The sequence below is a fragment of the Dermacentor variabilis genome, chromosome 3 (assembly GCF_050947875.1).
Source record: "Dermacentor variabilis isolate Ectoservices chromosome 3, ASM5094787v1, whole genome shotgun sequence".
Taxonomy (NCBI): Eukaryota; Metazoa; Arthropoda; class Arachnida; order Ixodida; family Ixodidae; genus Dermacentor; species Dermacentor variabilis.
The window spans coordinates 48,264,168-48,278,035 of record NC_134570.1 but is presented as its reverse complement, the minus strand read 5'-3'; the positions used below and the strand labels follow the sequence as shown (position 1 = coordinate 48,278,035).

The window sequence follows — 13,868 nt, the reverse complement described above, 5'->3', positions numbered from 1 at the left end:
GTGTACGAGTTTATATAATGAAATTTTACTTAACAGCAAGTTTCGTCGTGTTCAACAATCGTTAACACCTGCAAAAAACTGGGGTTATGGTAGGTAATGCCGGGCGTTTGGGGCAAAATGGGCCGCATGCGTGACACACAGCTGGTGCGCCCGGATAATCGCCGCAGCGATTTGTGAACCGAAATAATGCTAGCAGTAAAAGGCACCCTTTGTTCCGAAAGGTGCAGTTTTTGTTTTTTAATCTCACGTTTGGATTGGGTCGAAAGTGTAATTGAAATACTCTTCGACAATGTCAACATCGAAGCTTTCCACGATCGTCACGTTGCGCCTCACGTGCGGTAGGATCTTGGGCTCCCACGCGTGGACGAGTTGGCCTCTGGTGTACGCGCCGCACCTCTCGACGCTCACGCGATTCTGCACAGTGCGGGTGACGCTGTCGGGGACCGCTGCTGCGAGAACCGCGAGGAAGTCTCCCGCGCTGAAGCCGTCCGGACTCAGGTCTCCGCTCAGGCAGCACTGAACAGTGTGATTCGTGGTGTCCCGCAGAAACTGCTGAAGCGGGCCCGACGTGTTCGTGAGGCTGTAGTAGGTGCTCTGAGAGTGGGAGAGGCAGAGTACATTCATAGTGTTAGGTAGGGAGGCCAACAGGAAAGCGTCTGGTTGGGTGTACCCTACACAGAGCAAGGACACGGAGGGAATATAAAATAAACAGAACGTCTCATATGCTGTGTGTCTGATGAGGTTTCCATACGACGCGGGAATATTTCGCCGGCTTTCTTGAGATCCCGGAAGAAAGAATCACGTTAAAAAGGTATCATCGTACAAAAAATTTTCTTGTGCGTTTCTGAGAAAACTCCAAAGCTTTTCAGTTAAGACTTATGCCCTGAAACAAATCTCTAAAGTGTTGCACAACTAATTAAACGCAACTGATTAGATAACTAATCGCGCTTCAAGAAGTAGACTATGCAAATGGAGACAACTGCGAACAGCATGCCGTTGGTCCAACGTGTGCCACTCTATGTTTAAAATTTGGTTCTACTTACGTTGCGGGTACGATGCGTATTGTACCGAGGAGATTACACCAGGGAAGAGCATGTTATATTTATCAACTAATCTCAGACCAAGCCATCTGTTTCTCAAATTCACATCGTTCTCTTCATCCTTTAGCTTTCGTTTTTGTTTTCGAAGCTTTTTGTCTATAACAATATACAGGGTGCCCCAGCTATCATGCATACCTTTTTTTTAAACACGAGGGCCATTCTGCGCCAGGATAATTAAGTGCACATTGTTCACAGTCAAGTGGAGAAGACGCCATTATTACATCTGTTGATTCCACTCACTTTATTATTTAATGCAATTTGCTTTTTCTTTAATTGCTGCGCGGAAGTAGTGCAAATATTAAAGTAACTTGAAACGCATATTTTCAGCGAGGTACTTTTTACCCGTTTATATGGGGGCGCGCTGCTTCCTTGATGCGGGTGGACGGTTGGTCATGTACGTGATAATTTTCTTTCCTTTTTTCTCAGTCTTTCTTTATGGGCCCGAAAAAAATTAATGGGCAGAAAAGTAACTGGCTGGAAGCATGCCAGCTTTGTTTTTTTCACTATAAATTCTTCATTGACAGCACGGCTTTGAGAGCAGCAATTAAGAATATCGAATTGTAAATAATTGACAAACTGGCTGGCATGATCAAAAATAATTACTTGATTTTGCTCACGTAAAATGGCCTTTCTTTTTTTTTCGGAACGTGATGTGCGATAGCTGGGACATCGTATATATTGATACGTGTGCTTGCTTATCTTTTTCGGATGACCGCTTTTCACCATCAAACAAATGCTATCGCTCAGCGCGGGACGCGCCCGCATGTATTGGAAGTTTCTAGAATGTTATCGGGGGTTCTGTGTATTGTCTGTTGTCACCGAAGCTTGTGTAATCTGATTGCATGTGCGACGCGAATTGTGTAGAACTTTCTGGAAGACGCGCGGACACCATCGATTTCTCTGGAACGTTCGATGACTAATGTATAAAAGCCGACGCGCTGTACAAAAGCCGACGTGCTGATTTTCGGCGTCATCGAGCATTCGATAAACAGCAGTTTCAAAGCATCGCATACATAACTGAAGAGTGCGCTCGACCACTCCGCCAGAGCCCTTACCGAATTTGGACGCGAGAACGGGACGCTATTAGGCAACAAGTCGACGAAATGCTGCGCGACGACATCATCCAGCCGTCGAGAAGGCCGTGGGCATCTGCTATTAGGCAGTTTAGTACTGCCTACGTAGCGTACGCAACGGCGTTGCGTACGTAAGATCGCTACGTTCTGCGAAGTGCGCATGTGTAGAAGGCAACACGAACGGCACGTGGTGCGTGCGCGGCCGCTGCGTACGCGCGCATCCGATTCTTGCGTGCGTACGTAGGGAGCCCTGAGTGCTGCTCTCGTGGTTCTCGTTTGTTCGGGAGAGCGCGAGACAAAAGAGTTTCCCAAAATAGCAGCGTCAAAGGCGACCAGCGGACTGCTGCACTTTTGAATGGTCTACGATTTGGCTTTGCTGCGTGAAGTGAAAGCCATTCCCGGTTCCTGCACGGTGAGAATGCATAGCAAAATTAACTGTTTTTAAGAAAGTTTTCAGTGTGTGTTGTTTGCGCGAAAGGTTCGACCTCCTTTTGGCGCAGTTCGTCGCAAATGACCGTGCCAGCCTCGGAAAGTAAGTACTCGGTTCTTATTTTTCTCGATATGATTCGTGTATTTCATCCGTATTAAAAGTCGAGTCTCTTAAAGGCCTGAATATAGTTCGACGAAGCGGGAACGCGCCCACACGTTACATCACGTTAGCGAGATCAACAGCGTCTATATAGTTCGGCCGACACTTCGACGTACTGGCGGACGCGGCCAATGCGCTCCGACGCGTCCGGGGCCTAAAGCCTGTTTCACATGATCGGAGTTTCGTCGCACCGGAAGTGCGATTTCTGTCGTTTGCGATGAAAAATCACAGTCGTATTGCCGACTCCCCGATTTTCGGCTGCGACCAACCGGTTGGTCGCTGCGATTTTCTGTCGAAATCTCGCGGAGAGCTGTCAAGAAGCTATTTCGCCGGATTGTTTTGGAAAATGGCGTCTCGCACGACAAGTACAATGCGCGGAGACGTGGATTGTCGAATTCGGTGCGTACATGAAGGGAGAATAAAAAAACTTGTACCGCAGATTCCATTCTCCCATTTCTATGCCTTTGTTGACACGCTACGCGGCAAATAAAGTGCATTTTCACGTTTGCTTCGTACACCTTTGCGAGTTGCCGCGAGGCGACATGGCCTTTTGGGTTCTTGACAATTTGCTTTTGTTGAATAACATACAAAACTCGCGCGTACGGAGCAGCTTAAATAATTTCAACCTCGGCAAGGGCAAAGCGACAAGACAGCAAAGTACCCGAAGTTTCAGCGTTGTGCTGACCGAGGTACCGTTCAGTTGCACTTTCATGTCGGTTTTCAAGCGTGAATTTCCTGATGCATCTTAAAAGGTTATCTTACCTCACTTATTAAATTTGGCAAAGCAAGAGTGTAGGCTATGGTATGAATTTTCTACGATAGCATTCAATCCGTGGCTTGAATGAACAGCGTCGTTTATTTGTTTTCGAATATTACATAAACGTTAAGTTGCACGTCTTCTCTGGATATTTTTTTTTTTTTTTTTGCACAGAAACCAATGAACATTGAAATGCTGCGGACTTTCTATCCTTACTGCACCTGTATCAACATTGGCTGTGAAAGGTAATTACTGTACAGCTAGCAAATTAAGTAAATTATTCGCTTGCTATAGTGGCACCGTGACAATGTACCCTCCTGCACCGTTATGTAAAACTGTAAAGCAGGCAGATAGCCTGTTATTGTGGGGATAAGCCAGTAGAAACGACACGTTAAAGAAAAGTAAATCAAAACTGTGCAGTGAAGTCAGCCATTTGCATCTCTTCCTGTGAAACTTTAAATCTTTTAAGTATAAGCAGTTCTCGCACGTTCACAGCTGATCTAGTGTGCAGAAACATTCATGACTTACATGTTTCTAATAAGTTTGTGATCATTGTGATCACATATATTAGTGTGTCAACCCATATAACGATGTCCACTGTCATTATATATAAGTAATGAAATACCGTGCTACTTGCAAGAGCGTATCACCCAGTGAGTTTAGGACAAATTTCTGCATTTCAGCCCCCCCATCCCGCTCCCATGTGTAGGGTAGCAAACCAGTTAGGCTAAACTGGTTAACCTCCCTGCCTTCCTTCTCCACTTTTTCCTTCCTTCCTTCTGCATTTCAACTATGCACAATATGTCGTGTATTCAATAAAGCACCACAAACTGCTTTTTTGCAATGGCAAAGTTATTCAAAATTTTACTTACATACAAGCAATAAAAGAATTATAGGCAAAAAATATTGGTCTTCCATTTATTCACCTGCCACTGTGGCAATAGCATTCTGCTGCTAACACAAGGCGAGGGGTTGAATTGCCAGCCATGGAAGTTGCATCTTGACGGAAGTCATCGGTAAAAAAAAGCTGTTACACTTATATTTAGTTCATCATCTTTTATTTAACCCTTCAACTTCCAACTACTATTGCAAAGGGCACACCTCGCGGCTACATTCGGATATCGCCGGCGCGCAAAGAGGAAGCGCGGAAACACGCACGCTTGCAGTTTCGGAGGGACGCGCATGCGTACAGGCGTCGGTCTCGACACCAGGTGTTCACCCACGGAGGAAGGGGGTTCACGGGTTCACCGCTAGAAGGGGAGGAGGGTCGCTTTGCCACGCGCTAGCGCAACACGCAATCTTTTGCTGTTGACTGCACGTAGGCATTTTGCCGTACTAAAAGCGCTGGCGCGACACGCGCTCCTGCGTTCCGCAAAGCGGTTGCATGCTGTGTATACGTATCGTCATGGCGCCGTACTAAAACTCTCTCTTGTAACATGTGACGCCGCCTACACCCCCCCCCCCCTCCCCTCCTGGGCATAAATCTTCGCTAGCCCGCCAGGCTCAGTGGCCTGCCAGGCTCGGTGGCCAACATTGGTCAGCGCACACGTGAATACCGACGAGCACATGCAGCTGCTCGGCGGTCAGTCATAGTTCATCACCGCCGCGCTGCGGAGCGTCTCTCGAACAGAGAATGCCTCGAGAACACCCTCCCACGCCTCGTTCACGAACCGGGGCGGATCGTGACGGTTATCGATGGTTCTATCTGCTGTCTGTCGTCGCCAAAGCTTGTGTAATCTGATTGCATTTGCAGTGAGATCTGTGTAGAACTTACTAGTAGACACGCGGCACCAGCGATTACTCTGGAACCTTCGATGACTGATGTATAAAAGCCGACGTGCTTCACCGGCAGGTCAGATGTTCAGCAATCGCCGAGTGCGTTCGCCGCTATCCTTACGCTTTGAGTGTAACTTGCTTCTGTGAGCACAGGTTCCCCGAATAAGAAGTGAGTCAAGCTATTGACAGTTTGCTATGGTGTTTCTTGACTGTCACTACCACATGACAATATATATATATATATATATATATATATATATATATATATATATATATATATATATATATATATATATATATATATATATATATATATATATATATATATATATATATTGTGTGGCATGTACAATATGTGTATACTTTATAGAACAAGACTATGAAAGTTGTCTATCGGGTTGCCGACGAGCATATGTGCGTGCACAAGACCTGTGCTTAAAGCACATGCAGGGTAGCTGGTGCCGTACTCGTGCGTCATCTTATTTTTTTTTCTTATTTCAATAGATAGTAATAAATAAAAGGACCCCTTGGCAGCCTTCCGAATACTAACCCACGGCACTGTTGCCTAAAGGATTGCTTCCCAAGGAATAATAGTGACGGGACATGTGGCCCTTTGGAGAACAATAAACGCTGCCTCAGGATCCGTGAAAAAGTTGAATTCTGCAGCAGGAATGACATTGCCTTTCGCTGCGGCAGAGAGAAAAAGAAGCAAGAACATTATGGGACATTTCACTGTACTCTTCTAGGTGTAGCGGCTGATCGCCGTACAGTCGGCAGCAAGAGTTGACGGGATGGGTGGTCCACGACAAATGGGAATTCTCGCCAGTAGTCGAATAGCTGCGCCAATTGCGCCATGCTGCGCCAAAATGGCCTTCTAGCGGAAAATTGCGTCAAGCGTGCTCCAAAGCCTACATAACTTCCTTCCTTCGATGCTTCGCAGCTAGCAAAACTTCAAACCAACAGCACGCTATTGTCATCATCACAGAAGGAAGCGGAAACCTGTCCATGCAGTTTGTCGCTATACAGTGAGAAACTATGGGCCTGTCGATTTTTTCCGATTCGTCATTCGGACATTTCTTTTCTCTGTCGGACGCATAGTGTAATGCCGCTGTACCGTCTTGCTGGCGCTTTTTTAAGCTCTATCAATGTTTATGGATAATAGCGGGGCTTTTGTAGAAGAGCCTCTGCGATCAGAATGGCACGTGGTGCATGGTTAGGAATGGTATTGTCGAATGAGGTAGGATGTGGTACATGGCGAGAGCCGCCACTTCGATGGGTTCCGCCATGTTTGTTGACGGAAAACCTTTGCGTCAAACTTGGGTCGCTGCGCTATTTCGGTGGGATAACGTCACCGATGGAAGAGCAAAATCCTACCTGCGTCTCACGCATGCGCAGTGGCTCCGACGCTCTTTTCTTGCGGCCGCATAACCTTTGTGGACCCTATTCGACAACTCCCTAATGTGCATGTCATGACATGAGTATATTGCATGAAGTCGTGTTCAGTGCAGGCGTGTACTTGACCGGTCTTACGGTGAGCCAAATTCGCCGACAAGCCGTGACTGTCGCACTATGCTGCATCCTGGGCTATTAAACACGCGTTTGTTGACGCTCTGTCTGTGGTGCCTTCTCTGTGCCGTATCGACGAACCCGGCCGCGCTCTTTGTGCGTCGCGGCGTGGAGGAGTGTCGCGTCCTTTCCTGCACACGCTTGCAAGGTTAGCCATGCGCAAACCCTTCTACACAACATATCAACTATATCATTTAAAATTTGCCTGATATATGGTAAGCATACGTGCGTTGGAGCCTGCGCCAAAAATGCCTGCCGCTGTGCCAAATCGGCATTTTGCCTGCGCTACAACCTGTGCCGAAAGGTGAAATGGCTGTCACACCACTGCGTTGCTCTATTGAGCTACGAAACTCATAGCTCAGTCTGTCGACGCGCAGATTACCAGGACTGCTGCATATTGAAAACTTATGAAAATTCCAGGCTATATGTGTATAAGATTTGCGGGAATTCACCTTTCCTTGCCAATCCCGTGTCCTGTAAACTTTTGCGGCCGACTGTATGTGTTGACGCATGCACTCCGCAGGGGCCACCTTCACCATGGCGCCCTCTTTACGGCAATATATCATACACACGGACCGTAGGTTCCCACTGACCGTGACATTGCAACCACGAGAGGTGCCCATCATACAGCTTTCGCGGTAGTGCTAGTGAACAACCATCAAATCTCACGATGTCATGCTGCTCGCTTGCTCTCTAACTAACGAACGAGCAAGCTAATTAACTAACTAACTTTCCAAGCCTAACTAACTTACTAATTAACTAACAAACTCAACCGTTCACTCACTCACTCACTCACTCACTCACTCACTCACTCACTCACTCACTCACTCACTCACTCACTCACTCACTCACTCACTCACTCACTCACTCACTCAATGGAGGAGAAGCCTAAAGGGTATGACTGTCTTACTTGTAGCCGGACACTAACGTCATTTCTTTTTCTTCAGTTTGCTTAGGCTGAATATCAGTTAGTGCCTTAAAAGCAGAATAGGTGGCAATGCGGTGACATCTTCCGAACACAACCTCGATGCTCTGCCATATCAAGTAGAGCAGTGGCCATTGTGCCGTGTTGATAGGAAGTTTTGGCAGGCTATCGACCACCTGTTTGTCCCCTGAGCTTTCTCCATTTTCACGCAACCTCAATTTCTTGTTATTTAAGTAGAATGTGTCTCTGTGAGAGACAGAGAGCGAATAGAGAAAATACAGGAAATAGAGAAAACACGTCTCACTTGCAACCTCGCTCTGGAGAACTGGAAAAGTGACACACAGAGATTAGAAGAGAAAAGGACGAGGAGGGAAAACGGAGGTGCTGCGCACAAAATTCTGCAACGGCACACGTCACTGCATCTCATACAGAGAAAACAGGCAGCGATCTCAGGCTACAGCTGCCTATATAGTGCATGCGCACGTTGTCGCATGCTGACGGGTGCGAAGACGAAAGGTGCATGCGGTCACTCACCATAAAGGGTTCCACCCATGATGTATACGTGCTTGATGTCCTTAGCAATTTCGGGCTCCGAGAGCAGCGCGATGGCCAAGTTTGTCAAAGGGCCCGTGAAGACGAGCGTTAGTTGTCCTGGGTACTTCTTCACCAGTTTGATCATTTTGATGTAGCCGGGAGTCTTGGAAGCACAAGCTGGGTTCGTCGACATTGGGTACTGCGCACTGACGCCTCCGAAGTTGTCGAGACCGAAGTACTTCTTCTCAGTGCGCCCATAACCATCGAGCGATCGGTCAGCACCTTTGTAAACCGGCACCTGCGAGAAGAGGTTGCCAATAGCGTCGTTACCTGTTAAAGAGGGCGCTTTAGCTCGGGTGCTCCTATCTAAATGCATGTAAAAGGAGAACTCGTTTTCCTCGGCAACCGCTGCACTAAGCGTGACGAGGTTTTTTTTAATTTATAGGGAAAACCTAAAAGCTAGTGACTGTTGGTGTCGAATTTTTTTGTTTGGGTCGTCAGTCTTAACCAAAAATTGGCAAAAACCGCAAATTTTCAGAAAAGGAAACTATCACGTTTATGATTCGGTATCTCAGCAATGAAAAGTGATACGACAATTCTGCGAATTGCATATCATAGTTCATCTAAAGCGGACAAAATTGATATGTCACACATGAATCTCAATATATTTAGTAATGTATAAATACAGCTTTCTCAAAACCCTTGTACACAACGTAACACATTCACGTAATATGTAAATTGACGTACAGAAATTATTCGCTTTGAATGATCTAACGGCTACCGTTTACAGAACCGCGATATCTGTTTTTGATGCTTACCTATTAAGTTGTAAACTTCGTGCTTCTATTTTTTTTCAGACTCTCGAATATTTGAAGAACAATATTGATGCGCTAAATAGACGTTCCGCTTCCAACAGTCACTAGAACATAACTTTCTCTTTCAAATGAAACAATTTTTTTTAATCGGTCCAGGGGCTATCGCCGAAAAACGTTCTTGCGTTTCACATGTATTTGAATAGGCCGCGTCGGAGTTGGGCCCTAGCTAAAGCTTCCTCTGAATTTCTGTTCGTTTATAAATGAGTGGCTGGGAATAGGCTGAGGTACAATATGCCCGAGTTACTCCGTTTATGTCTGCTCTACAGTAAACCGTTTATAAAGTGATATATATATATATATATATATATATATATATATATATATATATATGGAATACAGGAAAGGCAGGGAGGTTAACCAAACGCATATCCGGTTTTCTACCCTGCAATGGGGGAAGGGGGTATGGGTATGAAGAGAGAGATGAGAGAGAGTAGATAGTGATTCAGCATATGGCTTTGACGACTTCGGGTTCCCTCAACGGTCCGTGGCGTTTGCCTGTGGGCTGTGAACAGCATCTTGAACGAAATATATCTATATATATACTCTTGCCATACATCCATGGCGTTATTTTATAACGCCTTTGCAGTTTGTTCCTTAGCTGTCTTCCTTTTCTATAGACTCCAAAGCGAAACGCTGGAACAGATTAGGCTAGTTAGGCATGTGATATTGAAACGAGTAAGTTTAGCGCTAAAACCGTGCGGCCACGATGAGATACAAAAAAGCTCTCCTACTTCAAAAGTCTACTTGTTTCAAAGGTCACTGTATAGATAACAACGGCGAGTGATCGTGATAGCGCTCGCATGTGTAAAGCCATAGCTGTTGCCATAAAACCAGAGCAGGATGTAGCGTACCGTAGCGTGTCTTCCTGTCTTTTGTTCTTCTTTAATTTTTTTAAATTTGGCAGTCAAACTGAAGCACTGCTGATGTCAGCGCAATACGTCATTAATTTGTGTTTTCGCGTATCTTTTGCCCTTTTTGTTATGGCAAAAGTTCTTAAAACTTGTGAGTTGGAGTCGTTGCGTATTTTCAGACGCCATGTACTGCTTCTTTTATCGATAAACACTCAGTGGACGCTTAACAGGCGCTTTCGAAATTCCTGTCACGAATAGGAGATGGTGCGGCGATGCAAACGGTAGCATCGATCACCCGTCATCCATTTTTGTGTTCTCCTTGACCTGTAAATGAAGATCTCGTGGTAAGACTGGTCTGTTTGTTATGCTGGAAGTGTAACAGAACTGTAGCTCAGCTTACTATAATGTTGGGCAATATTGCAAGCATAAAGAATACCTTTCAGCTAAAGGAATGCAGAGAAAGCTTTATGCAAAGTAACACTTTTATATAGTGTTCTTTTAAACTCGAAAATAACTAATGCCTAATGCGAATGGTTTCCAGGCTTTCCGTGTTGGCTGGTGCTATTATTACCAGTCGTTCGTTGACTGATTGAGTGATGGATAAGTCTAAAGCAACACCAGCGCTATGAGCGAGATCACAGTGGAACGCTCCGGATTTTGACCCCCACGGTTCCGTTGACCACCAGGATAACGTGTGCCTAAAACTCACTACAGGGGTATCAAACAAATCTTCGGAGAAGAGACACATTCTGGGAGCCTGCACCGCAGCTTCGAGCGACGACCTGGGCCACCTGCGGTTGGATGCCTCGTCGAGGGCGATATCGACACCGGGTGGAGCAGTCGGCTCTCCGGGAGGGGGAATTTCGGCCATGATTGGGCGCTGTCGTATGAACGAGAGCTTTGAGAGAAAGGATAAGACAATAGTACACTATCTCCATTACTCCTTTTAAGCGCTGTTCAAGTTCGTCGAAAATGTCTCATATGCTATATAGGCGCGTCCCTGGTCACCTGCGTGCGTAATATTCCATAACCGCGATGTTGTAACCATTTAGAAATAATGCTATATTACGCTACCTACCGCGATGAGCAAAACCCGCCCATCGCGGATAAATCACGGGAGCTTTTAGGCGTGTAATGTTCACGAAAAGAGGCTTAGACTGAACGTCGGAGAGTGTGTGTGTAGGCAAGTGGTTTATTCATGATTTTTGGAAGTTGCGGCAAGCAAACCACGAGACTTGAACAAAGGGACAGAGCACGAAGCGGTACTGACAACTGATGATTTAATGAAGCAAACGCCAAGTCTATATAGATCAGACACACGTGCGCAGCCGAAAAGCAACGTAAAAACCAATAAGAACACAGAGCGACCTTAAACAGGGGTGCGATACAAATACTATACAGATTTACTGTACAGATACTATATAGCCTCTCATATATTACGAAAAGGCATTCGATTCAGTAGAGATACCAGCATTCATAGAGGCATTAGGTAATCAATGAGTACAGGAGGCTTACCTAAATACCTGGGAAAATATCGACAAAGATTCCACAGCTACCTCGATGCTCCACAAGAAAAGTAGGAAGATACGTATGAAGAAAGGGGTCAGGCAAGGAGACACAATCTGTCCGATGCTGTTCACTGCATGCTTGCGAGAAGTATTCAAGCTATATAAATTGGGAAGACTTAGGAGTGAGGATGAACGGCGAATATCTCAGCAACCTTTCGGTTTGCAGATGACATTGCCCTGTGCAGCAGCACTGGGGACGGGTTAAAATGATTGAGGACCTTAACAGAGTGTAAGAAGGGGGTTGAAGATTAATATGCAGAAGACAAAGATAATGATCAATAGCCGGGCAAGCGAACAAGAGTTCAAGATGGCCAGTAAGCCTCTAGAGTCAATGAATGGGTACGTTTACCTGGGTCAATTACTCACAGGGCACCCTGATCATGAGAAGAAATTCTACAGAAGAATAAAAATGGGTTGGAGTGCATACGGCAGACGTTGTCAGATACTGACAAACTTAACATTATCATTGAAAAGAAAGGTGTACAATCAATGCGATCCGCCGGTACTAACATGTGGAGCAGAAACTTGGAGATTTCACAAAGAAGCTAGAGAACAAGTTAAGGACCGCGCAAAGAGCGATGGAACGAAGAATGACTGGCCATAACGATAAGAGGCAGGAAGAGAGCGGTCTGGATAAGAGAGCAAACGGGGATAGCTGATATTCGAATTGACATTAGGAGAGAAAAATGGAGCTGGGCGGGCCATGTAATTCGAAGGTTTCATAACCGGCGGACCATTAGGGTTAGAGAATGGGTGCCAAGAGGAGGGAAACGCAGTCGAGCACGACAGAAGACCAGGTGGGGCGATGAAATTAGGAAATTCGCAGGCGCTAATTGAAATCGGTTGGCGCAGGACAGGGGTAATTAAAGGTCGCAGGGAGAGGCCTTCGTCCTGCAGTGGATATAAAGTAGGCTGCTGCTGCTGATGATGATGACACGTACTGAATCATATAGACTGTGAAATGGATCAGTGTCTCCACAGCTTCTCTGGCGGCTTCTTTTAAGGTTCCGGCAGATGAGATGAATTAGTAAAACCAATTCCCCGAGCTTGGAGAGCGGCCGCGCCGTAATGGAACCCTCTTATTCAAGCTCAACAGCGGAAAGCGATGTACACGGACCAACCACAGTGTAAATACATTTTCATCTTTAGGTGTGTGTTGCTGTGTATAACTCACTCTTACGAAGCCCTGCAGGGGCGTGATTTATCGACTGATGCAAAATGGTTTGCAGTGCGCTCAACGATTGTGTTGGCTAGCTGTTGGTTACCTTTGCACTGAAGGCGCCCGAGTTCGCCGTTTTCGTTTACAATCAGGCACTGTATTCGTAGGCGATCACTTTCGGCGATGGTCCTGGTGAATTTACTTGGTCGATTTTGGGTGGTCTGCTGAGTCCGCGAGTGAGTAACAAAACCAGGCACGGGGCTGACCAATACAGATCGACCAGCGAAAAAAAAAATTCTAACTAAATTCTGAGAATTGTCTTCTTATGCGTGAACATTATTGGGCTCGGCTGTTACCGCGCTTTTACTTACTTCGTTTTTCCCTTTCTTACGCATGTCTACCCATCGCTTTCTTTCGGTGCCAAAGAAATTAAATTCGTGTACTGAACTGTGTGGAGAAGAGCTGCCAGGAAGCTTTAAGTCCCCTTCGAAGCGATTTCACCAGAGATGTAGTGACCCCCTTTTTTTAAATTTTATTTCCCTTCTGTTCCTGTTTTGTTACGACCTTCACGCGGCGACGGCGACGCCAGTAATTTGGTTCTTTTAACACCACCAATCATTTATTATTATTATTATTATTATTATTATTATTATTATTATTATTATTATTATTATTATTATTATTATTATTATTATTATTATTATTATTATTATTATTATTATTATCACATACATAAATCAGTTATTATTCTGCACTCAGCAGACCAACAGCTCGCTTCTCTGCGGGAAAATAATCTTTCAAGGTGGCCTGACGATGACGACTTTCCTTCTGATCAAATTTTTGGCAATTGTTTCTGATGGCTTCTGGAGGCACCAATCAGCTACACTTACACTATTATAGTGACTGAATGTGTTAACTTCGCAAATTACGCATTTTTGTACAGATACAAGGCATTACATTTCTCGCGGGACAGACAGATTTTCCCGGTGTACTCGCCAGAGAACGCTGACGCACTAATAAACATGCTACGGCAGGGAGCGTAGCATAAGTTGGGCCCCGCACCCGTCCGCCATATCAAACGACGCCTCAACGAAA

General features: G+C 45.5%; 1 protein-coding gene across 1 annotated transcript in view; it reads right to left on the bottom strand.

The window, feature by feature from the left end:
* Positions 1–243: 243 nt before the first annotated feature.
* LOC142574504 (pyrimidine-specific ribonucleoside hydrolase RihA-like) overlaps positions 244–13,868 on the bottom strand; it is a 58,319-nt gene continuing 44,694 nt past the window's right edge. The window contains exons 4-7 of the mRNA XM_075683567.1: positions 10,756–10,926; positions 8,321–8,618; positions 5,899–5,982; positions 244–671 (exon numbers count right to left, since the gene is read on the bottom strand). Of these exons, the coding sequence (XP_075539682.1) occupies positions 244–671; positions 5,899–5,982; positions 8,321–8,618; positions 10,756–10,926 (981 nt within the window). The remainder of the gene's footprint in view (positions 672–5,898; positions 5,983–8,320; positions 8,619–10,755; positions 10,927–13,868) is intronic.